The 24,780-nt window shown below is 38.8% G+C and overlaps 1 protein-coding gene across 1 annotated transcript; it reads right to left on the bottom strand.

Annotated features, from left to right (window-relative positions):
* Positions 1–19,427: 19,427 nt before the first annotated feature.
* LOC112743671 (protein SCO1 homolog 1, mitochondrial) lies at positions 19,428–24,780 on the bottom strand. The gene is made up of 8 exons (XM_025792970.3): positions 24,429–24,780; positions 22,608–22,756; positions 22,223–22,414; positions 21,981–22,071; positions 21,215–21,427; positions 20,679–20,768; positions 20,424–20,556; positions 19,428–19,784 (listed from the first exon to the last, which is right to left on the bottom strand). The coding sequence occupies exons 2-8, from the start codon at positions 22,740–22,742 to the stop codon at positions 19,676–19,678; spliced, it is 963 nt and encodes a 320-aa protein (XP_025648755.1). The 5' UTR covers positions 22,743–22,756; positions 24,429–24,780; the 3' UTR covers positions 19,428–19,675.

The following is a 24,780-nucleotide window of genomic DNA, read 5'->3' as shown; positions in this document are numbered from 1 at the left end:
AGCATAAGGACATGGAAACAGCTGACAGAAAAATTCCTGAATCAATACTTTCCCCCAAAACGGATGACACGCTAAGGCTGGACATCCAAGGCTTTAAACAAGGAGATAATGAATCTCTTTATGATGCCTGGGAGAGATACAGAGAGATGCTACGAAAATGCCCTCTAAATGTTTTCAGAGTGGGTTTAGTTAGACATCTTCTATTATGGGCTTGCAGAAGGAGCTCAGATGTCTCTAGATTACTCAGCTGGTGATCTATCCACAGAGAAAGACTATTGAAGAGGCTCAAGAGCTCATTGATACAGTTGCCAGGAATCAGCATCTGTACCTAAGCAGTGACCCTTCCATGAAAGAAGAGGTTAAAACAGTAACTGCTGAACTCAGCCCTGTAAACAAGCTGCTGAATTCAATCAGCAATTGGACTTTCTAACAAAGCAGTTAGCCGAATTCAAGGATAAACTACAAGAAAAGGATGGCTAATATAAATATGGAAGAACAATTGAAGCAAACAAAGCAGCAGCTGTCAAGAAAATAACAGAAGAATGCCAAGCAGTTCAATGAGAAGTGGGAAAACATTAAATACCCCACCTCAAGGCAGCAAAGAGCCAAGAATGAGCAAACCACCCAAAATTCACCTGAGGACAGTAAGAGCCCAGGGAAAAGTAATTCTGGCGTTAAAATGCCAGAATCTGGTGGAAGCTGGCGCTGAACGCCCAGACCATACCCAAGACTGGCGTTCAACGCCAGTAACAAGCAAGGACTGGCATTCAACGCCAGAAACAAGCAAGGATCTGGCGTTGAACGCCCAAAATGGGCACAGTTCTGGCGTTCAGACGCCAGGAACAGACAAGGAGTTGGCGTCTAATGTCACTCCAGCTTCTAACTCTGGCACTCAATTGCCAGTGAGGGATCAGACACACACAAGTGCTGATGACAACCCCTCTAAAAGGGCTTCTTCAACCACTTCTGTAGGCAATAAACTTACAGCAACTAAGGTTGAGGAATATAAAGCCAAGATACCTTATCCTCAAAAACTCTGGAAAGAGGACAGGATAAGCATTTGCTCGCTTTGCAGATTATCTCAGGACTCTTGAAATAAAGATTCCATTTGCAGAGGCACTTGAGCAAATACCTTCTTATGCCAAGTTCATGAAAGAGATCTTGAGTCATAAAAAGGATTGGAGAGAAACAGAAAGAGTTCTCCTCACTAAGAATGCAGTGCAGTCATTCTAAAAAGCTTTCCTGAAAAGCTTAAAGACCCTGGGAGTTTTCTGATACCATGCATATTAGGAGGTAATTGCACCAAGACAGCTTTATGCGATCTTGGGGCAAGCATCAACCTAATACCTGCATCCACTATCAGAAAGCTTGGCTTAACTGAAGAAGTTAAACCAACCCGGATATGTCTCCAACTTGCTGATGGCTCATTAAATACCCATCAGGCGTGATTGAAGACATGATTGTCAGAGTTGGGCCATTCACCTTTCCCATGACTTTGTAGTGCTGGAAATGGAGGAGCACAAGAGTGCTACTCTCATTCTAGGAAGACCCTTCCTAGCAACTGGACGAACCCTCATTGATGTCCAACAAGGGGAAATAACCCTGAGAGTCAATGATGATGAGTTTAAGTTGAATGCTGTCAAAGCCATGCAGCATCCAGACACACAAAAGACTGCATGAAAGTTGATCTTATCGACTCTTTGGTAGAAGAGATCAACATGGCTGAGAGTCTCGAATCAGAGTAGGAAGACATCTTTAAAGATGTTCAGCCTGATTGGAGGATTCAGAGGAGATTAAATAGCCTCTGAATTTTCTCTGGAAGAGGAAAAACCTCCTAAACCCGAGCTCAAACCATTACCACCATCCCTGAAATATGTATTTCTGGGAGAAGGTGACACTTTTCCAGTGATCATAAGCTCTACTTTAAACCCACAAGAAGAGGAAGCACTTATTCAAGTGCTAAGGACACACAAGACAGCTCTTGGGTGGTCCATAGGTGACCTTAAGGGCATAAGCCCAGCTAGATGCATGCACAAAATCTTATTGGAGATAATGCTAAACCAGTGGTTCAACCACAGAGGCAGCTAAATCCAGCCATGAAGGAAGTGGTGCAGAAAGAGGTCACCAAATTACTAGAGGCTGGGATTATTTATCTATTTCTGACAGTCCTGGGTGAGCCTGTCCAAGTCATCCCAAAAAAGGGAGGCATGACAGTGATTCATAATGAAAAAAATGAACTGGTTCCTACAAGAACAGTTACAGGGTGGCGCATGTGTATTGACTACAGAAGGCTCAATACAGCCACCAGAAATGATCATTTTCCTTTACCATTCATAGACCAGATGCTAGAAAGACTGGCAGGTCATGATTATTATTTCTTTCTGGATGGCTACTCAGGCTATAACCAGATTGCAGTAGATCCCCAGGATCAAGAGAAAACAGCATTCACATGTCCATCTGGAGTGTTTGCTTATAGAAGGATGCCATTTGGGCTGTGTAATGCGCTTGCAACCTTCCAGAGATGCATGCTCTCTATTTTCTCTGATATGGTGGAAAAATTTCTGGAAGTCTTCATGGATGACTTCTCAGTATATGGAGACTCATTCAGCTCTTGTCTTGATCACCTGAAACTTGTTCTGAAGAGATGCCAAGAGACCAACCTAGTTTAAACTGGAAAAAATGTCACTTCATGGTGACTGAAGGGATTGTCCTTGGGCATAAAATCTCAAACAAGGGATAGAGGTGGATCAAGCAAAAATAGAGGTAATTGAAAAATTACCACCACCTGCCAATGTTAAGGCAATCAGAAGCTTTCTGGGGCATGCAGGATTCTATAGGAGGTTTATAAAGGATTTTTCAAAAATTGCAAAACCTCTAAGCAATCTGCTAGCTGCTGACATGCCATTTGTGTTTGACACAGAGTGTCTGCAGGCGTTTGAAATGCTGAAAGCTAAGCTGGTCACAGCACCAGTTATTTCTGCACCAGACTGGACATTACCATTTGAGCTAATGTGTGATGCCAGTGATCACGCCATTGGTGCAGTATTGGACAGAGGCATGACAAGCTTCTGCACGTCATTTATTATGCTAGTCGCGTTTTAAATGATGCCCAGAAAAATTACACAACCACAGAAAAAGAATTACTTGCAGTGGTTTATGCCATTGACAAGTTCAGATCATACTTAGTAGGATCAAAAGTGATTGTGTATACTGACCATGCTGCTCTTAAATATCTACTCACAAAGCAGGATTCAAAACCCAGGCTCATCAGATGGGTGTTGCTTCTGCAAGAGTTTGATATAGAAATAAGAGACAGAAAAGGGACAGAGAACCAAGTGGCTGATCATCTGTCCCGGATAGAGCCAGTAGAAGGGACGTCCCTCTCCTTTCTTGAGATCTCTGAGACTTTTCCGGATGAGCATTTATTTTCCATTCAGGAAACACCATGGTTTGCCGATATTGCAAACTATAAAGCTGCAAGGTTCATACCCAAAGAGTACAACAGGCCAAAAAAGAAAAAATTAATCACTGATGCAAAGTACTACCTGTGGGATGAACCCTATCTCTTTAAGAGATGTGCAGATGGAATAATCCGTAGGTGTGTTCCTAGAGAAGAAGCACAGAGGATCCTATGGCATTGCCATGGATCTCAATATGGAGGCCATTTCGGAGGTGAGCGAACAGCCACCAAGGTCCTCCAATGTGGCTTCTATTGGCCTACACTCTATAAAGATTCCCGAGAGTTTGTACGTAACTGTGACAGTTGCCAAAGAGCTGGTAATCTGCCGCATGGTTACGCCATGCCTCAACAAGGAATCTTGGAGATTGAGTTGTTTGACGTATGGGAAATTGACTTCATGGGACCTTTCCCACCATCATTCTCAAACACGTACATTCTGGTGGCAGTTGACTATGTATCAAAATGGATTGAGGCCATTGCCACACCCACCAATGATACTAAAACAGTGCTGAAGTTCCTCCAGAAATATATCTTCAGCAGGTTTGGGGTCCCTAGAGTACTAATCAGTGATGGGGGCACTCACTTCTGCAACAAACAGCTTTACTCTGCCATGGTCCGGTATGGGATTCGCCACAAGGTGGCGACTCCATATCATCCACAGACTAATGGACAAGCTGAAGTCTCTAACAGAGAGCTAAAAAGAATCCTAGAACGGACTGTAAATACCCGTAGAAAGGATTGGGCAAGAAGCTTGGATGATGCTCTGTGGGCATACAGAACAGCATTCAAGACTCCTATAGGGACCTCTCCATACCAACTGGTCTATGGTAAGGCATGTCACCTGTCCGTGGAACTGGAACATAAAGCCTACTGGGCAACCAGATTCCTGAACTTTGATGCTAAATTAGCTGGAGAAAAAAGATTGCTCCAGCTAAATAAGCTAGAGGAATTCAGATTCACTGCTTTCGAAAATGCCAAGCTTTATAAAGAAAAATAAAAAAAGTGGCATGACAGAAAGCTGTCATCTAGAATCTTTGAACCAGGACAAAAGATTTTGTTGTTCAACTCTAGGCTCAGGCTATTCCCCGGGAAACTGAAGTGCCGGTGGAGGGGACCATATGTGATTACAAGTGTATCACCATATGGTTATGTGGAGCTTCAAGATATTGATTCTGATAAGAAGTTCATTGTCAATGGACAGAGAATCAAGCACTATCTTGAAGGCAATGTTGAGCAAGAGTGCTCAAGGCTGAAGCTAGACTAAAAGCTCAGCAAGGTCCAGCTAAAGACAATAAAGAAGCGCTTGCTGGGAGGCAACCCAGCCATGGGGCATCAATCCTCTAAGCATTTTGCCCTATTTTTATTTTTATTTGTTTATATAAAGTTCATTGATAACAAGGTAAAGAATCAATTGCATAAGTTCACAGGGTTACAGAAGGAATCTGCACACAAAACAGAGAAAAAGAGCTCACTGGCAAGAAAACGCCAGTAAGAGTCTGTTTTGGGCGTTCAACGCCCAAAAGAAGCATCCACTGGGCGTTGAACGCCAGTGAGGATAGCCATCTGGGCGTTAAACGCCAGAAAGAAGCTCTTTCTGGGCGTTTAACGCCAGATTTACAGCATTCTGGGCGTTCAGAAAAACGTCCAGTAACAAAGGACTTCCTGGCATTCAACGCCAGAAAGAAGCAGCAGCTGGGCGTTGAACGCCCAGGAGAGGCAGCATTTGGGCGTTGAACGCCCAAAACATGCAGCGTTTGGGCATTCAAACGCCAGGATAGTGCTGAGGAGGTAAATTCATTTTTTTCTTCATATTTTTCATTTTAATTTTGATTTTCATGTTTTAATTCATGATTTCTTACATAAACATGTTAAGAACCCTGATTTCTAAAATTCCTAAATTCCAAAAACCCTATTTTAAAAATATCAAATGTATCTTAATCCATAAGCACCAACCCTTTTTACCCAATTCAACTCTTTTTCAAAATTTTCAAAACAAATCTATCTCTTTTCATTCAAAAATCTTTTCAGCTAATATCTTTTTCAAATATCCACATTATCTTTTTCAAAATTTTGATTTATCTTTTTCAAAAATCTTTTATATCTTTTCAATTTTAAACTATATCCTCTCTTATCATATCTTCTATCTTATCTTTTCCAAATCAATCTTTTTTTATCATATCTTTTCTAAATTTTCGAACCCACCCCCCCCCCTTTAAATATGGGTTCGGCCTCCCTCCCCTTCCATCAACAATTGCACCTAGCTCTCCTTCTATCCTTCTCCTTTCTTTTCTTTTGCTTGAGGACAAGCAAACCTCTAAGTTTGGTGTGTTTCTCCGTGATCACTAAGACCATGGCTACTAAGGGAAAACGACCCACTTCAAGAGGCAAGAAAGAGAGCGTTCCAAAACCACTTTGGAATCAAGGGAAGTTCTTATCTAAAGAATATTCAGACCATTATTACAAAATAATGGGTCTAAGATCAGTGATCCCGGAAGTTAGATTCGATCTGAAAGAAGACGAATATCCGGAGATCCAGGAGCAAATTCGAATCAGGAACTGGGAGGTCCTAGCTAATCCTGAAACGAAAGTGGGAAGGAATATGGTCCAGGAGTTCTATGCTAATATGTGGCAGACAGACAAGCAAAAACTATCTGGAACTGCTTTCTATGAATATCGAACCGTGGTCAGAGGAAAGATTGTTCATACCATCCCTGACAAGATCAGAGAGATCTTAAAGCTACCTCAGCTGAAAGATGATCCAGACTCTTTCAACAGGAGAATGATGAGAACAGACAAGGGCCTGGATAAGATTCTAGAGGATATATGTATCCCTGGAGCAAGGTGGACCACTAGCACGAAGGGTGTCCCAAATCAACTCAAAAGGGAAGATCTCAAACCAGTCGCCAGAGGATGGCTGGACTTCATTGGGCATTCTCAGCTGCCCACTAGCAACCATTCTGAAGTCACTGTTAAAAGAGAAGTGATGATCCATTGCATCATGATGGGAAAAGAAGTGGAAGTTCATCAACTAATTTCAACTGAATTCTACAAAATTGCTAATAAAAATTCTAAAAAGGCCAGGTTGGCTTACCCAAGCTTGATTTCTCTGCTCTGCAAGGACGCTGGAGTAAGGATGGGAATAACTGAGTATATCTCAATTGAGAAACCAATCACCAAAGCATCAATGGAAAAACAACAAGCACAGGATGACCCCATCAAGAAGAAAACACAGGAATTTCTCCCAGAAATCCCTCAATCTGAATACTGGGAGTATCTTGAAACATCAGTTACCAAGATGCAAGAAGCTATGGAACAAATAATAAAGGAACAAAAGGAACAAAGTCAAATTCTTTGCTATTTGATTAAAGAACAGGAAGAGCAAGGGCGTGACTTGAGGGAATTGAAGCGCCAGAAGTTATCTCTTGAAGGACCAAGCACCCCACAAATCCGAGGAACATCCACTTCCCAGAACAAAGGTTGTTAAATTCCAATTTCTGCTTTAACTCTGTAATAGTTGTCGTTATAGGAGTTTACCTTAGAAGTCATATAGTAGTAATTAGTGTCTATTTTGATTTTACCTCCAATTAAGTTATAGTCTATTTTTCTCATCATCAGCAAACATGAATAAAATAGTAGATCTTTTGAATAAGAGGCAATAATATTCGAGTTTTTAATAATAAGAAAAATTCTAATTAGTAACATGTGGTGGCAATGCTTTCTGTCTTCTGAATGAATGCTTGAACAGTGCATATGTCTTTTGAATTTGTTGTTTAAGACTGTTAAATATGTTGGCTCTTGAAAGAATGATAAACATGAGACATGTTATTGATAATCTGAAAAATCATAAAAATGATTCTTGAAGCAAGAAAAAGCAGCAAAGAATAAAGCTTGCAGAAAAAAAAAGAGAGAGAGAGAAAGAAAAAGCAAGCAGAAAAAGCCAAAGCTCTTAAAACCAAAAGGCAAGGGTAATAGAAAGGATCCCAAGGCTTTGAGCATCAGTGGATAGGAGGGCCTAAAGGAATAAAATCCCGGCCTAAGCGGCTAAACCAAGTTGTCCCTAGCCATGTGCTTGTGGCGTGAAGGTGTCAAGTGAAAACTTGAGACTGGGCGGTTAAAGTCAAGGTCCAAAGCAAAAAGAAGAGTGTGCTTAAGAACCCTGGACACCTATAATTGGGGACTTTAGCAAAGCTGAGTCACAATCTAAAAGGGTTCACCCAATTATGTGTCTGTGGCATTTATGTATCCGGTGGTAATACTGGAAAACAAAGTGCTTAGGGCCACGGCCAAGACTCATAAAGTAGCTGTGTTCAAGAATCATCATACTGAAATAGGAGAATCAATAACACTATCTGAATTCTAAGTTCCTATAGATGCCAATCACTCTGAGCTTCAATGGATAAAGTGAGATGCCAAAACTGTTCGGAAGCAAAAAGCTACTAGTCCCGCTCATCTAATTAGAATCTGAGCTTCACTCAAAAACTCTGAGATATTATTGCTTCTTGACTTATTATTCTTCTATTTTATTTGTCTAGTTGCTTGAGGACAAGCAACAGTTCAAGTTTGGTGTTGTGATGAGCGGATATTTTATACGCTTTTTGGAGTTAATTTCATATAGATTTTAGTATGTTTTAGTTGGTTTTTAGTTTATTTTCATTAGTTTCTAGGAAAAATCCACATTTCTGGACTTTACTATGAGTTTGTGTGTTTTTCTGTAATTTCAGGTATTTTCTGGCTGAAATTGAGGGAGCTGAGCAAAAATCTGATTCAAGCTGAAAAAGGATTGCTGATGCTGTTGGATTCTGACCTCCCTGCACTCAAAATGGATTTTCTGGAGCTACAGAACTCCAAATGGCGTGCTTCTAATTGCGTTAGAAAGTAGACATCCGGGGCTTTCCAGAAACATATAATAGTCCATACTTTGCTCAAGGATAGACAACGTAAACTGGCGTTCAACGCCAGTTCTCTGCCCAATTCTGGCGTCCAGCGCCAGAAACAAGTTGCAAGTTGGAGTTCAACGCCAGAAAAGGATCCAAAGCTGGCGTTGAACGCCCAAAACAGCCCCAGGCACGTGAGAAGCTTTAGTCTCAGCCCCAACACACACCAAGTGGACCCCAGAAGTGGATTTCTGCACTATCTGTTATAGTTTACTCATTTTCTGTAAACCTAGGCTACTAGTTTAGTATTTAAACAACTTTTAGAGATTTATTTTGCATCTCATGACATTTTAGATCTGAACTTTGTACTCTTTGACGGCATGAGTCTCTAAACTCCATTGTTCGGGGTGAGGAGCTCTGCTGTGTCTCGATGAATTAATGCAAGTATTTCTGTTTTCCATTCAAACATGCGTGTTCCTATCTAAGATATCCATTCGTGCCTAAATATGGAGAAGGTGATGATCAGTGACACTCATCACCTTCCTCAATCCATGAACGTATGTCTGACAATCACTTCCGTTCTACATCAGATTGAATGAATATCTCTTAGATTCCCTAATCAGAATCTCCGTGGTATAAGCTAGATTGATGGCGGCATTCATGAGAATCCGGAAAGTCTAAACCTTGTCTGTGGTATTCTGAGTAGGATTTTGGGATTGGATGGCTGTGACGAACTTCAAACTCGCGAGTGCTGAGCGTAGTGATAGACGCAAAAGGATAGTAAATCCTATTCCGGTACGATTGAGAACCTGCAGATGATTAGCCGTGCGGTGGCAGCGCATTTGGACCCTTTTCACTGGAAGGATGGATGGTAGCCATTGACAACGGTGATCCACCTACACACAGCTTGCCATAGGAGGACGTGCATGCGTGAATCAGAAAACAGAGGAAAGCAGAATTTCAGAAGACAAAGTATCTCCAAAACTCCAACATATTCTCCATCATTGCATACAAGTATAATTTGTGTTCTGCCCTTTTATTCCTTGCAATCGAATTTGATAAGTGAATTATTTTATTGTTTTCCTGACTAAGAGTTACAAGATAACCATAGATTGCTTCAAGCCAACAATCTCCGTGGGATCGACCCTTACTCACGTAAGGTATTACTTGGACGACCCAGTGCACTTGCTGGTTAGTTGTGCGAAATTACATTGTGAAGTAATTTTCGTGCACCAGTAAGCTTCTCTCAAAACAGAGTCAACCAGAGCCCCCACAGTTAAACTCTAAGTTTGGTGTTGGGAGGCCACAACCAAACTCTAAGTTTGGTGTTGAACTCCCATATCCAAACTCTAAGTTTGGTGTTGGGGAGTCTCAACAATGCTCTGAACATCTGTGAGGCTCCATGAGAGCCCACTGTCAAGCTATTGACATTAAAGAAGCGCTTGTTGGGAGGCAACCCAATTTTTATTTATCTAATTTTAATTTATTTTTATTGTTATTTCATGTTTTATTAGGTTCATGGTCATGTGGAGTCACAAAATAAATATAAAAATTGAAAACGGAATCAAAAACAGCAGAAGAAAAATCACACCCTGGAGGAGGATCTCACTGGCGTTTAAACGCCAGTAAGGAGCATCTGTCTGGCGTTCAACGCCAGAATAGAGTATGTTTCTGGCGTTGAACGCCAGAAACAAGCAGCATCCTGGCGTTCAGACGCCAGAAATGCACAGTGAAGAAGAGCTGGCGCTGAACGCCAGAAACAAGCATCTGGCTGGCGTTCAACGCCAGAAATATGCTGCATCTGGGCGTTGAACGCCCAGAACAAGCATCAATTCGGCGTTTAAACGCCAGAATTGCATGCAAAGGCATTTTACATGCCTAATGGGTGTAAGGATGCAAATCCTTGACACCTCAGGATCTGTGGACCCCACAGGATCAACTCAGCATCTGTGGACCCCCACAGGATCCCCACATACCTCCACTCACTCTCTTCCCTCTTCTCAATGTTCATCCTCTCTTCCCAATAAACACTCTTCCCCAAAACTCTTCATCAATCACCTCAATCTCTCTTCCTTATCACCACTTCACCACTCACATCATCCACTCTTCCCCATAAACCTACCTCATAAACTCCACCTACCTTCAAAATTCAAAATCAATTTCCCACCCAAAACCCACCCTTATGGCCGTACCTTACCCCCCTCCCTTCCCTATATAAAGCCCTCCATTCTTCCTCATTTTCACACCACACAACCATCTCTTCTCTTCTTGGCCGAATACACCTTTCCCTCCTCTCCTCCATATTTTCTTCTTCTTCGTCATCTATTCTTTCTTCTCTTGCTCGAAGGCGAGCAAAATTCTAAGTTTGGTGTGGTAAAAGCATAAGCTTTTTGTTTTTCCATTACCATTGATGGCACCCAAGACCGGAGAATCCTCTAGAAAAGGGAAAGGGAAGACAAAAGCTTCCACCTCCGAGTCATGGGAGATGGAAAGATTCATCTCCAAAGCTCATCAAGACCACTTCTATGATGTTGTGGCCAAGAAGAAGGTGATCCCCGTGGTCCCTTTCAAACTCAAGAGAAATGAGTATCTGGAGATCCGACATGAGATACATAGAAGAGGTTGGGAAGTTTTAACAAACCCCATCCAACAAGTCGGCATCCTAATGGTTCAAGAGTTCTATGCCAATGCATGGATCACTAGGAACCATGATCAAAGTAAGAACCCGAACCCAAAGAATTATCTCACCATGGTTCGGGGGAAATACTTAGATTTTAGTCCGGAAAACGTGAGGTTGGCGTTTAACTTGCCCATGATGCAAGGAGATGCACGCCCCTACACTAGAAGGGTCAACTTTAATCAAAGGTTGGACCAAGTCCTCATGGACATATGTGTGGAAGGAGCTCAATGGAAGATTGACTCCAAAGGCAAGCCGGTTCAACTAAGAAGACTGGACCTCAAGCCTGTGGCTAGAGGATGGTTAGAATTCATCCAACGCTCCATCATCCCCACTAGCAACCGATCTGAAGTTACTGTGGATCGGGCCATCATGATTCATAGCATCATGATTGGAGAGGAAGTAGAAGTTCATGAAGTCATCTCCCTTGAACTCTACAAAATAGCCGAAAAGTCCTCCCCCATAGCAAGGCTAACTTTCCCTCATCTTATTTGCCATCTATGTTACTCAGCTGGAGCTTTCATAGAAGGAGACATTCCCATTGAGGAAGAGAAGCCCATCACTAAGAAAAGGATGGAGCAAGCAAGAGAGCCCATTCATGGATCTCAAGAGACGCATGAAGCTCATCACCATGAAATCCCGGAGATGCCTCAAATGCATCTTCCTCCACAAAACTATTGGGAGCAAATCAACACCTCCCTAGGAGAATTAAGTTCCAACATGGGACAATTAAGGGTGGAACATCAAGAGCACTCCATCATCCTTCATGAAATTAGAGAAGATCAAAAAGCAATGAGGGAGGAGCAACAAAGACAAGGAAGAGACATAGAAGAGCTCAAGGACATCATTGGTTCCTCAAGAAGGAAACGCCACCATCACTAAGGTGGACTCATTCCTTGTTCTTAAATTCTCTGTTTTTCATTTTCTTTATGTTAAGTGCTTATCCATGTTTGTGTCTTATTACATGATCATTAGTATTTAGTAACTTTGTCTTAAAGTTATGAATGTCCTATGAATCCATCACCTCTCTTAAATGAAAAATGTTTTAATTCAAAAGAACAAGAAGTACATGAGTTTCGAATTTATCCTTGAACTTAGTTTAATTATATTGATGTGGTGACAATGCTTCTTGTTTTCTGAATGAATGCTTGAACAGTGCATATGTCTTTTGAAGTTGTTGTTTAAGAATGTTAAATATGTTGGCTCTTGAAAGAATGATGACAAGGAGACATGTTATTTGATAATCTGAAAAATCATTAAAGTGATTCTTGAAGCAAGAAAAAGCAGCAAAGAACAAAGCTTGTAGAAAAAAAAAGAAAAAAAAATAAATAGCGAAAAAATAGAAAAAGAAAAAAAAAGCAAGCAGAAAAAGCCAAAAGCTCTTAAAACCAAAAGGCAAGAGCAAAAAGCCAATAACCCTTAAAACCAAAAGGCAAGGGTAAATAAAAAGGATCCCAAGGCTTTGAGCATCAGTGGATAGGAGGGCCTAAAGGAATAAAATCCTGGCCTAAGCGGCTAAACCAAGCTGTCCCTAACCATGTGCTTGTGGCGTGAAGGTGTCAAGTGAAAACTTGAGACTGAGCGGTTAAAGTCAAGGTCCAAAGCAAAAAAAAAAGAGTGTGCTTAAGAACCCTGGACACCTCTAATTGGGGACTTTAGCAAAGCTGAGTCACAATCTGAAAAGGTTCACCCAGTTATGTGTCTGTGGCATTTATGTATCCGGTGGTAATACTGGAAAACAAAGTGCTTAGGGCCACGGCCAAGACTCATAAAGTAGCTGTGTTCAAGAATCAACATACTAAACTAGGAGAATCAATAACACTATCTGAACTCTGAGTTCCTATAGATGCCAATCATTCTGAACCTCAATGGATAAAGTGAGATGCCAAAACTATTCAAGAGGCAAAAAGCTACAAGTCCCGCTCATCTGATTGGAGCTATGTTTCATTGATAGTTTGAAATTTATAGTATATTCTCTTCTTTTTATCCTATTTGATTTTCAGTTGCTTGGGGACAAGCAACAATTTAAGTTTGGTGTTGTGATGAGCGGATAATTTATACGCTTTTTGGCATTGTTTTTAGTATATTTTTAGTAGGATCTAGTTACTTTTAGGGATGTTTTTATTAGTTTTTATGTTAAATTCACATTTCTGGACTTTACTATGAGTTTGTGTGTTTTTATGTGATTTCAGGTATTTTCTGGCTGAAATTGAGGGACTTGAGCAAAAATCAGATTCAGAGGTTGAAGAAGGACTGCTGATGTTGTTGGATTCTGACCTCCCTGCACTCAAAGTGGATTTTCTGGAGCTACAGAACTCAAAATGGCGTGCTTCCAATTGCGTTGGAAAGTAGATATCCAAGGCTTTCCAGAAATATATAACAGTCCATACTTTGGCCGAGTTTAGACGACGCAAAAGGGCGTTGAACGCCAGTTCTACGCTGCAGTCTGGAGTTAAACGCCAGAAACACGTCACGAACCAGAGTTGAACGCCAAAAACACGTTACAACTTGACGTTCAACTCCAGAAGACGCCTCTACACGTGCAACATTCAAGCTCAGCCCAAGCACACACCAAGTGGGCCCCGGAAGTGGATTTATGCATCAATTACTTACTTCTGTAAACCCTAGTAGCTAGTTTAGTATAAATAGGACTTTTTACTATTGTATTAGACATCTTGGGACGTCTGGTTCTTAGATCATGGGGGCTGGCCATTCGGCCATGCCTGAACCTTTCACTTATGTATTCTTCAACGGTAGAGTTTCTACACTCCATAGATTAAGGTGTGGAGCTCTGTTGTTCCTCATGAATTAATGCAAAGTACTACTGTTTTTCTATTCAATTCAATTTATTCCGCTTCTAAGATATTCATTCGCACTTCAACATGAATGTGATGAACGTGACAATCATCATCATTCCCCCACGAACGCGTGCCTGACAACCACTTCCGTTCCACCTTAGATTGGATGATTATCTCTTGGATCTCTTAATCAGAATCTTCGTGGTATAAGCTAGATTGATGGCGGCATTCATGAGAATCCGGAAAGTCTAAACCTTGTTTGTGGTATTCCGAGTAGGATTCTGGGATTGAATGACTGTGACGAACTTCAAACTTGCGAGTGCTGGGCGTAGTGACAGACGCAAAAGGAGGGTGAATCCTATTCCAGTATGATCGAGAACCTCAGATGATTAGCTGTGCTGTGACAGAGCATTTGGACCATTTTCACAAGAGGATGGGATGCAGCCATTGACCACGGTGATGCCTCCAGATGATTAGCCATGCAGTGACAGCGCATCGGACCATTTTCACAGAGAGGATGAAAAGTAGCCATTGACAATGGTGATGTCCTTACATAAAGTCAGCCATGGAAAGGAGTAGGACTGATTGGATGAAGACAGCGGAAAAGCAGAGAGTCAGAGGAACGAAAGCATCTCTATACGCTTATCTGAAATTCTCACCAATGAATTACATAAGTGTTTCTATCTTTATTTTCTATTTATTTATTATTTATTTTCGAAAACTCCATAACTATTATATATCCGCCTGACTGAGATTTACAAGGTGACCATAGCTTGCTTCATACCAACAATCTCCGTGGGATCGACCCTTACTCACGTAAGGTTTTATTACTTGGACGACCCAGTTGTGAATGAAAAACAATTTACTAAGACGTGCGTACAGAGTTTTTGGCGCCGTTGCCTGAGATCACAATTTCGTGCACCAAGGACCAACCCATTAAGTCTATCTCTATGCTTGAAGTAAGTATAATGTCAACCTCAAAGCATTAAGTACGTCAAATAGGCTTGATCAACATCAACCATAAGTCCCAACCTAGCTATTAATTAGCTTAATAGTAGGTTAGTGTCAATGGACATCAAATTGACTACATAGGATTCTCAAATCACCAATTCAATGAGACCTAATGACTCAAGGTCACTCAATTCCCTTAGCCTAGGCCAAGAGTCAAGAAAACTACTCAAAAACTAGAGAAAACATTTCAACAAACACCTAGAGTACAACAAAAGTAAACATCACAAAATGCAAGAATTAATAAAAGTTATAACTAACATGAGCAAGAAATTAACAATAACAATGAAGATAAACATAAAGAGACATAGAAACATAAAATTGTATTAAAAGGAAATTAAAACCAACAAGAGTGCATGAACATAAAAATGACAAAATAGGGAAATTAACAACAAGAACTAGAAGAACAAAGATGTAACAACAAGAAATTAAAAAGGAAAACTAAATCAAAACAATAATTAAAAGTGAATCTAAGAGAATTTAACCAAACTACCCTAAATTCTAGAGAGAAGGGAGAGCTTCTCTCTCTAGAATTCTACCTACAACATGATGGAAACTACACTATGGTTCCCCCTCCCCCCCCCCCAATCCCTTGCCATCCTTGGGTTCAAAAGCATCAGAAATGAGTTGGATTTGGGCCTCCTTGAGCTCAGAAATCGCCCCCAGCGTTTTGCCTTTAGTGAAGTCACGTGACCATCACGCGTGCGCGTGGATGACGCGTGCGCATTGCTTGATGATTCTCTGGTCACGCGTGTGTGTCGCTGGCGAATCCCCATCTCACGCGTACACATGGGTGTCGCGTGCGCGTGGCCTTCAGTTCAACAAATCCTCAATTCTTCATGAATTCTCCATTTTTGCATGCCTTTTCTTCATTCCTTCAACCCAATCTTTGCCTTCTAATCCTGAAATCACTTAGCAAACATATCAAGGCATCGAATGGAATTAAAGTGAATTAAAATTATCCATTTTAAGGACTAAAAAGTATATTTTTACTCTTAAGCACAAATTAGGAGAAATTCACAAAATCATGCTATTTCATTGAATAAATGTGAGAAAAGATGATAAAATCCCCTAAAATCAACACAAGATAAACCACAAAATTGGGGTTTATCAGATATACTAACCTCGACCAGTGGCAGTGGTGATTGATAGACTCACCGAACCTTCTTCTACAATAACTTTGTCTCATACAAAGCCTAGCGTTGACAATGTCAGCGGAGGTGGTCGGAGGACTAGCGGTTGACGTGGTGGTGGATTTCTTCGTAAAACCTAGGAGAAGAGAGGAAGTTCCGAGTAATTTTGTTTTGGTGGAGGGAAGTCGAAGAGATGCTCCGTATTAGAAACACTTTTCCTATCACGAAACGATGTCGTTCCCTACTCCTAAACGCAGCGTTTATATCTGATAAACTCTAATTTTGTGGTTTATTTTGTGTTGAATTTAGGGAATTTTATCAACTTATCTCACATTTATTCAATGAAATAGCATGCTTCTGTAATTCTTCCTAAGTTGTGCTTAAGAGTGAAAACATATTTTTTAGGCCTTTAAACTGCTAATTTTAATTCACTTTAATTCCATTCAGTGCCTTGATATGTTTGTTGAGTGATTTCAGGCTTATAAGGCAAGGATTGGATGGAAGAAGTGAAGAGAAAAGCATGCAAAGTGGAGAATTCAAGAAGAAACGAGCATTTGGAGAATTCAAGGCCACACGCACGCGTCATCCACGCGTACGCATAAGGAGGAAATCTGCCAGCGACGCGCACGCGTCATCCACGCATACGTGTGAGAAGGGAATTTGACAAGTGATGCGCACGCGTCATCCACGCGCACGCGTGATTCTGGTTGTGTGACCTCATTAAAGTGAATACGTTGGGGGCGATTTCTGAGCTTTCCAAGCCCAAATCTAACTCAATTCTGAAGCTATTTGATGCAGAATTCAAGAGAGAACAAGGGGGAGCAATTAGATTAGCTTAGGACCATGTTTTAGGTAGTTTTCTAGAGAGAGAAGTTCCCTCTTCTCTCTAGAATTACGGTAGATTTAGGTCAAACTCTCTTAGATTTAGGTTTTAATTCTTGTTTTCATCTAGTTTTCTTTTCAATTTCTTGTTCCTACATCTTTATTCTCTTAGTTTACATTGTTAATTTCTCTTTTGAGCTACTCTTTTATGTTGATGAACTCTTGTTAATTTCCATTTCATTTAATGCAATTTGATGTTTCTTTGTTTATTGTTGCTTGATTGAGTTGTTAGTTTTATTTTCTTGCATTGGGTAGTTGTACAATTTACTATTTCTTGCAATTCACTATGCTTTCCTTTTATGCCTTTCAAGTTTTTGACAAAATGCTTGGCTTAGGTTTAAAGTAGATTTTGTGCGTTCTTGGCTTGGAAAGAGAAATTAGGCAATCTTGAGTCATTAACACCCAATTTAGATTGGTGATCTACAGTTTTTAGTTAATATTATTTTCATTGACTCTAATCTCTTTCTAATTCAATTAGTAAATTGATTAGGACTTATGGATTGAGATTAACTAGTCTTATTTGACTTTCTCTCAATGTGAAGATAACATTGTACCTTCTTCCAATGTTGGGGATGACGAAATAGGATTAGCTCTTATTAATTATTGTATTATGATTAATGACTAGAATAGAAAGCCTGAATTCTCAATCCTTGCCATAAATGCCTCTTTTTAGTATTTGTTATCTTTAATTGTTTGTTTTATCTTCTTGTCATTTATTTTCTTGCCTTCTTATCTGCAAACCCCCTTGAACCTCATAACCAATAATTGAGCATTTGATTATAATTCCTAGGGAGAACAACCCGGGAGTAATACTCTTGGTTATTTTTATTGGTTTTGCATTCGTGACAACCAAAATTAAACTTTGATTGAGTATTATCCGTCAGTTTGAAACTATACTTGCAACAAGGTTATTTCTCTTTTACTGAGAAGAAATTCTTAACCGACGGTAATGCCACTTTCAGTATCCATCCGGCAAGGGGCCAATTTGTCTTAATGAAACACGTGAAACTTAACGGCTGACTCATCACCGTCACATGACACATCACCTCATTCTGTTAGTGGTTAATGTATTTGAGTTCAAAAAGACCAATTTGTCTGACGTCAGAAAACGTTGAGGACTAATTGAGTAATTAATTTTAGTTAAGGATTACAACGTCCATTTTAGAATTTTTTGGGACCAATCTGAATAAATACTCTATTATTATTTAATGAGTATTTTGTGAATAAAAAATTTATTTTACCAACCTAAAGTATCTTTTATTTCTTTTAAAAATAAAATCTTAAAATTATATTTTAAAAAAAAAAACTGAATAAACCGATCCAATTCAAAAAATACAATAGTTTGTTTTGCGTTGAAGTCGATTTAAAAATGAAATCAAACTTATCAAAACCCAAAAACACCTTTACAATTTGTCCCCTGCTAAATAAAATGGATATATAAGAAAGAAATCATTTGATTAAAAGTAAAATCCATTTCATTGATTTTGACTAAAAGAATCATCGACAAAAAGTAAAATCCATTTCGTTGATTTTTTTATTATTTTAAAAAAATAAATTTGACACCATTGTTATGCATTAATATGTTATACCTAGTCATCCTAAATTTTGATCCAATGTGAATGGTCTTCGTCATCTACACACAAAGCTTAAACATATGGCAATAGCATCACATAACTCTTGTTTACATTTGTTTTTGGTGTTGTTATGGGTTTCAATGCCACCTGTGATTCCTGAATTCTTGCTCTGATTTTCTGAAACCTCATTTATAAAGTATTTCAACTTCCATAAGGTCGGCTCACTCTGCTTCAGGAATGCAAAAACATTCGTTAAAATACTCATAGTATTTCTTCATTCCACCAGTCCCCGCTATGTTCATAATATTTCTTCATCTCGCAACCTAACATCCAATGCCATCTCTTCGCCACACTGCTATAGTTCCTCCCTCTCCTTGGACTCCCTTCTCTTCATTGTTCTTTGCGACGGTGGGACTGTTGCCGATTTTCCATGCAAAGTGTGAAGGGAGAAGGAAAAAGCCGATTCAAGAGGGTGAAGCACGGATCGGTTACAATACTTAAAGGTTGTTCAAGTGTGATGCTTTTTTTGTCTTACAGTATTTCTTGACCCGATAATTGAAGGACTAATGTGCCAGGGTCTCCAAATGTAAAATTAGGCCTCTCAAATTCCAAGCAAAATTGTCACCAAACTATAACTTACCTTGCTATAAATGACGCATAAATAGGTTCAACTAATCAACCACGTTTTATTGATGCAGATCATCAATAATCAAATCCAAAGTGACCGTTTCAAAATTGTCTTGCATCCAATGTAAGCACGTAAAACTTTTTTTTTTCACATAAGTCAAAGATGATTAATTATCCCACCATTTAGACATTCAAATTCCAATCAAGGGGTAAATAATTGCCCTTGCCCATGAGGCCATGACGAAGGGTTTCACATTCAAATCCGTTCACAAGAATAAAAGATCCACTAGACCACTCTCTCAAGGGTTCGTCAAATTCATTTTCGATGTCTATTTGCATTTGTTATGCATTTGGATCAAAACACTTTTGCTAACATAATAATTGAGCACATGAATCAAAATCCAAAGTATAAACCATGGCTTTATTAAAACTGACCCCAAGATTTCACATATTCCGTGATTTCATTTTTGGAGTTTAATATCAATCATTAAAACAATGACACTAATTGAATTGCTGCTCTTAAAACATACCAAATCTCTAGAAGTATATTCAGATTTGGTAGTGTAATCTTCTATGTCCTATCTTAAAGCCAAAAGCTCTAACAATTTATCCCCAAAGGATGTATTAATAGAATGAGATGAATTACTTCTTATACTGCTTTATCTCTTTGATTATTCCATCAGTAAGAGAGTCAATATCATTGTTCTTGCCAAAAAACTTCACAAATTCCATGTTAGGCCCCATCAAGTACCTACAAAATTACCAAGTTATCAGATATTCATTATTTAACAGGAATTATCTATCATAATAGCCATATAATCTTGCAGATGGAACTGCACATAAAATATAATTATGCACAAATAACAAGTAAACAAGAAGCAAAATCAGAAAGAGAACCAATGGTATACGTAGCATGAAAATGAAATTTCCAGATATGCATCCTAAACAAATGGCTAAAATGCTCTCTAAATTATGTCAAAACGCCATGCTATTAAATTTAAATAGAAACTCATTAATATTCAAAGTTTTATTTATTTCAATTTGGTGCACGCTATTGGCATTTGTCAGGTAGCATGCGTTTTCAAGTTCCAAAATATGATGTATAAAACGGTGTCTGTGTGTGCACAAGTGAGTGCATTTGTGCATAGTACTCATCATGCTGCGTATTAGAGACCTTAATTCCATAATCATCACTGTCCACCATTTAACAGAATTATGTCAAAGATTAGGCCATTCCCGAATTTCATTTCCATGGTAAAGATTCTGAATTCACAAACAAACAGGTAGCATATAAACACAGCATGAGTAATCCGAGACATGTAGGAGATGTGATATATAGGCAATAAGATATGTTTTCTGGTGATAAAAAGAAGTAAAAGAAATTACATACATAACTATGGAGTGGTCAACAAGATAATCTGAATCTTCCTCTGCTGTCTTCATATAATAAACACGATACGCACGGGCTACGCTTTTTATTTCTTCTGGGGTACCAGTTAACCCGATCAATGATGGATGGAATTCTGAAAAACAAATTCCCACAATGATATTACAACTAGAACTCAGCAATATTTATCTATGAAAAAAATAGAAAGTAAAAAAGAAGCAACAAAACTCGAGGTTAACTTGAGTTTGATGCAGGTACCTTTAACATATTCCCGCACTTGTTCAACAGTATCCCTCTCAGGATCAACAGAGATAAAAACTGGTACAATTTCAATTCCGGCTTTCGCCTCTGCAAGGCACCAAACAGATGTATATATATATCTATAAACTCATTGTTGACAAGATCAAAAATGAAGATTAAAAAATAATAACAAGCTTTCAGAAGCGGCCTTCTAATCTTGACAACTCATGCCACATAACTAGTCTTCAATCTCATAAGAAACAAGACACACTGTATCAAGTATCAACATAGTTGCTGTGGTGGTGGAAAAAAGTGGCTGTTGGTATGTCCCGACAAAGTCAAACTTTCATGTAAGCACTTCTAACTTGATTTGTTTGGCTATTTCCATTAAACTGTTGCAACTCCGGTAAACTTGAGATACTAATTGAATTCATATCTCATGAATCCGTTAAAACAAATTTAGGATTAAAGCATATTTTTCAAATTTTCTATTTCAGAATAACATGAAACACCAGTATTGCCATTAACCAGCCTGACCAACAAGAAACACTTACTTATTTTATCAACTGCAGCTGCTAACTTCACTAGTTCATCAGGGCAGATATCTGGGCAATGTGTGAAGCCAAAGTATAACAGCGTCCATTTGCCCACGAAATCCTTTTCAGTTACATATTTCCCATCATGGTTGATAAGGTGAAATGGCCCCCCAATTGCAGCTTTTCCTGCCGAAGGTCCCTGCTTAACTGCCTCAGAAGCAGTACGTATTTCTGCAGCAACAAAAGTTAAATCAATAAATGGAAAGAAAATTATTCACCGCACTCCAGAATCAGATTAAATGCAAACAGAAATGAAGCTAGTTGATCTGATCTTTTTTTACACTGCCTATAGTTAAAAAAAGAAAAGAAAAGGTCTGGGACAATATGTAATGCACCCAACTTCACCCTGCAGCTTGTTTTGAAAATACTATGGTGTAAGGCTTCATAAAAAGAATTTACAAAGAAACATGCCAAGCTTTCTTTCTTCTGAAGGAGCCCTTGAACAATCATATGATAACAAACAACAAACAAATGCCTTACCCCACTAGGTGGTGTTAGACTACATGGATCAAACGACGCTATTGAATCCTATCACGTATCATGTCTATAGTGAAATTGTTTATGCGTAAATCTCCTTTAACCACCTCACGTATGATAACATGCTCAAATAATGGCTCAACCCTGAATGCAAAGGAATATGCAATTAACAGAGACACAACTCGCAAATGGCATCCACATCAACATGCACAATCATAAAAATGCTCAACTCACCATAGTAATCTACCTTCAATATGTCGTTTCTTTTCCCGGTCGTAGTATACTACCAATCCAGCTCCAGTGACAACCAGCAAAAGAAAACTCAACCAAGAAACAGGCTGCAAGATCCAAATGTAATGTCAGCTCACAAGTTAAGATAGCAACATGAATCAAACAATGCAATAACCTTACATTACATCAACTGAATATACGTAAGAGGAAAAAACCAAAACGAGATCTGAATCACTGAAATCAACTTCAGATACACACCGATCCACGAACTGATTTCCCAGCATCACTTTTCTGATCTCGTTCGCTCCCAGACTCTCTTTCTTCACCAGAATTACCTTTTTCAGAGGCACCTTGTGCTGGCGTTTCTTCATTAGCATTACTAGCATTAGTTCCCGATAGAAGCCTCTGATACAACATCAAGTACCCATTACCATAACCTTGGTTCCCAACCTACAAACTCAAAAGAACAGCAACACAAATAAAAAATTGGGAACTGACCCATTTCAAATGGAATAAGAACAACAATACTTGGAAGCCAAATAAAACAAACTTTAGGAAAAAAATTGGAGCACAGAAGAATAAAAATCAATTTTTATTTTCTATAATCATAAACAAAAACAACGGAAAGGGAATTGAAGTGAACCAGGTGAGGGTGAGTTGAACGGTGATAAACATGATGGGAGAACGGTGGAGAGAGCGACGTGGGTCTGCCATGGTTTCGAAGAATGCGAGCAGCGTAACGAAAGTGGTTGGTCTTGGCAGAAAGCATGGACGCCATTGGATGAAAGAAATCTGTGTGCGTAGCACAAACCAAACCTTAAACCTCTTTAAAGAGTTGAACACATTACGGGACAAGAGTTTTAAGCAAGGATATGAATAATATGATAATCGAACCAAATATCAAACCAATGGTTTAGAAACGGTTCAAGAATTCAGAAATTAATCAAACCAATAAAACACAACAAACTTAAAATACAATTGAAGAAATAACTCAACAATGTAGCAAAGGATCACAGAACACAACACCTATCAGAATGAAGGTAATAGAACGGAAGTAAGTCAAACTAACCCGTAAGCTCGCTTGATTTAATTCGTTACCAATTCTATAAACTAAACTCATGAGCTTGTAAATTAATTTCGAGCCTGAATTTGAATTTATATTTAAATAAATCAAGTTTGAGTTTAAATAAATTAGCTCATGAGTTTATAAAATGGCTCAATAATATATATGCATATAAAATTATAATTATATATTATATATTTTATAATTTTAATTTATAATAATAATATATAATTTTATACACACAATTATAACATTGTTATTTATTAAATATATGAGTGCATTAATTTTTGTCATATTTAAATTGTAATATATTTGTTTATTTTATTGTAGACTAAATAGATAATAAGTCTAATTAAATTATTTATGGTAAGAGAGAACGCTACTTTTAATAAATAAAGAAAAAAACCTTGATTACAAGAAGGAAGAATTAAAAAAATGTTACAAAAATGTGATATTCGTAGTTTGTACCAAATAATGCCACAAAAGATATGCAGTGTTCTAGACTTTTAGTTATATAGATCACCCACCCTTAAGGTTTTGAAAATCGAATTATTTTAGTTACTGATTTATTAATTCAATAGGTTCAACTATAATGTAATTGGAATAACTATTTTATAACAAAATAATAAAAAAATATACAAATAAACACAATAAAATATAATTACAATTTAATATAAATCTTAAAATATAATCTAAATTGAAAGTACTATATTAACCAAAATGTAATCAATTCATCCAAGTACAAATTCAAGAAGTCAAATAACAAAATTATAACAAGTGCTTCATGATTGATACTATCATTTATAACTAAAAAATATATAAAAATATCAATCAGACACAAATTATACAAGATCGTCATGAATTGAACAAGGGCAAGAACAATTATAAGTTTATAAACAGCAACCCAACAAGTTAACAAATTATAAGCCAGAAACAATTAACAAGTTATAACAAATTATAATAAAACAAGAACATGAGCATGAACATGAACTAAAAATCACAATAACAGGAACGATTAAAACACAGCATCAACACACAACACCAATAGGAACAATTAAAACACATCAACAAAGTGAAAAATATGAGAATGGCCATTGCTGAAAACAATAACTTCATACGTGTATGCTCAAAGAATCAAAGGCTAAGCTTCCATACACATAGTGGTAACTACCATCACTGGGAAAGTGAAGACCCCAAACAAAGAAACCTTCAATCACAGCTTAAAACAAAATTCACAATCCCCTCAAGTTGAAGCAGCAAGCAACTTGAAAACGGAAGCACCAAAAACCAACTTCCAAGAAAAAGATTCAGATCACCAATCCCAACCAGAAATAAAACCAAAGCTCAAAAACAAAGAGATCTAACACAGTGATGATTGAAGGAAAAAAACCTAAAAATCACCTTCCACTAGGGCTGGAACTCGAACACAGAAGAGGGAGAGGGAGAATAGATGAGGCCCGGAACTCAAACAACGAGAGAGAGGGAGCACAGATGAGGAACTCAAACTAGAAGACACAGGCGCGGAACTGGAACAGAGAATAGTTGGAGCGCGGCGGAACAGAGGCGGCGCGGCGGAAGTGGAATAGAGGCGACGCGTCTGAGATGATTCGACGAGTTGCGACGGCGCTGGAGCAGTGGGGACGGCGGCGACAACACAGCTTGAAGAAGAGAGAAAAGATGGAGGATTAGGGCTTTCCGGGTCTGGGAGTCGGTGTCGCGCGAGGAGGGAGCGAGGGGATTTTTTTTTTTTGAG

This window comes from Arachis hypogaea, chromosome 14, assembly GCF_003086295.3.
Source record: "Arachis hypogaea cultivar Tifrunner chromosome 14, arahy.Tifrunner.gnm2.J5K5, whole genome shotgun sequence".
Taxonomy (NCBI): Eukaryota; Viridiplantae; Streptophyta; class Magnoliopsida; order Fabales; family Fabaceae; genus Arachis; species Arachis hypogaea.
This window is presented reverse-complemented; position numbering and strand designations above follow the sequence as displayed.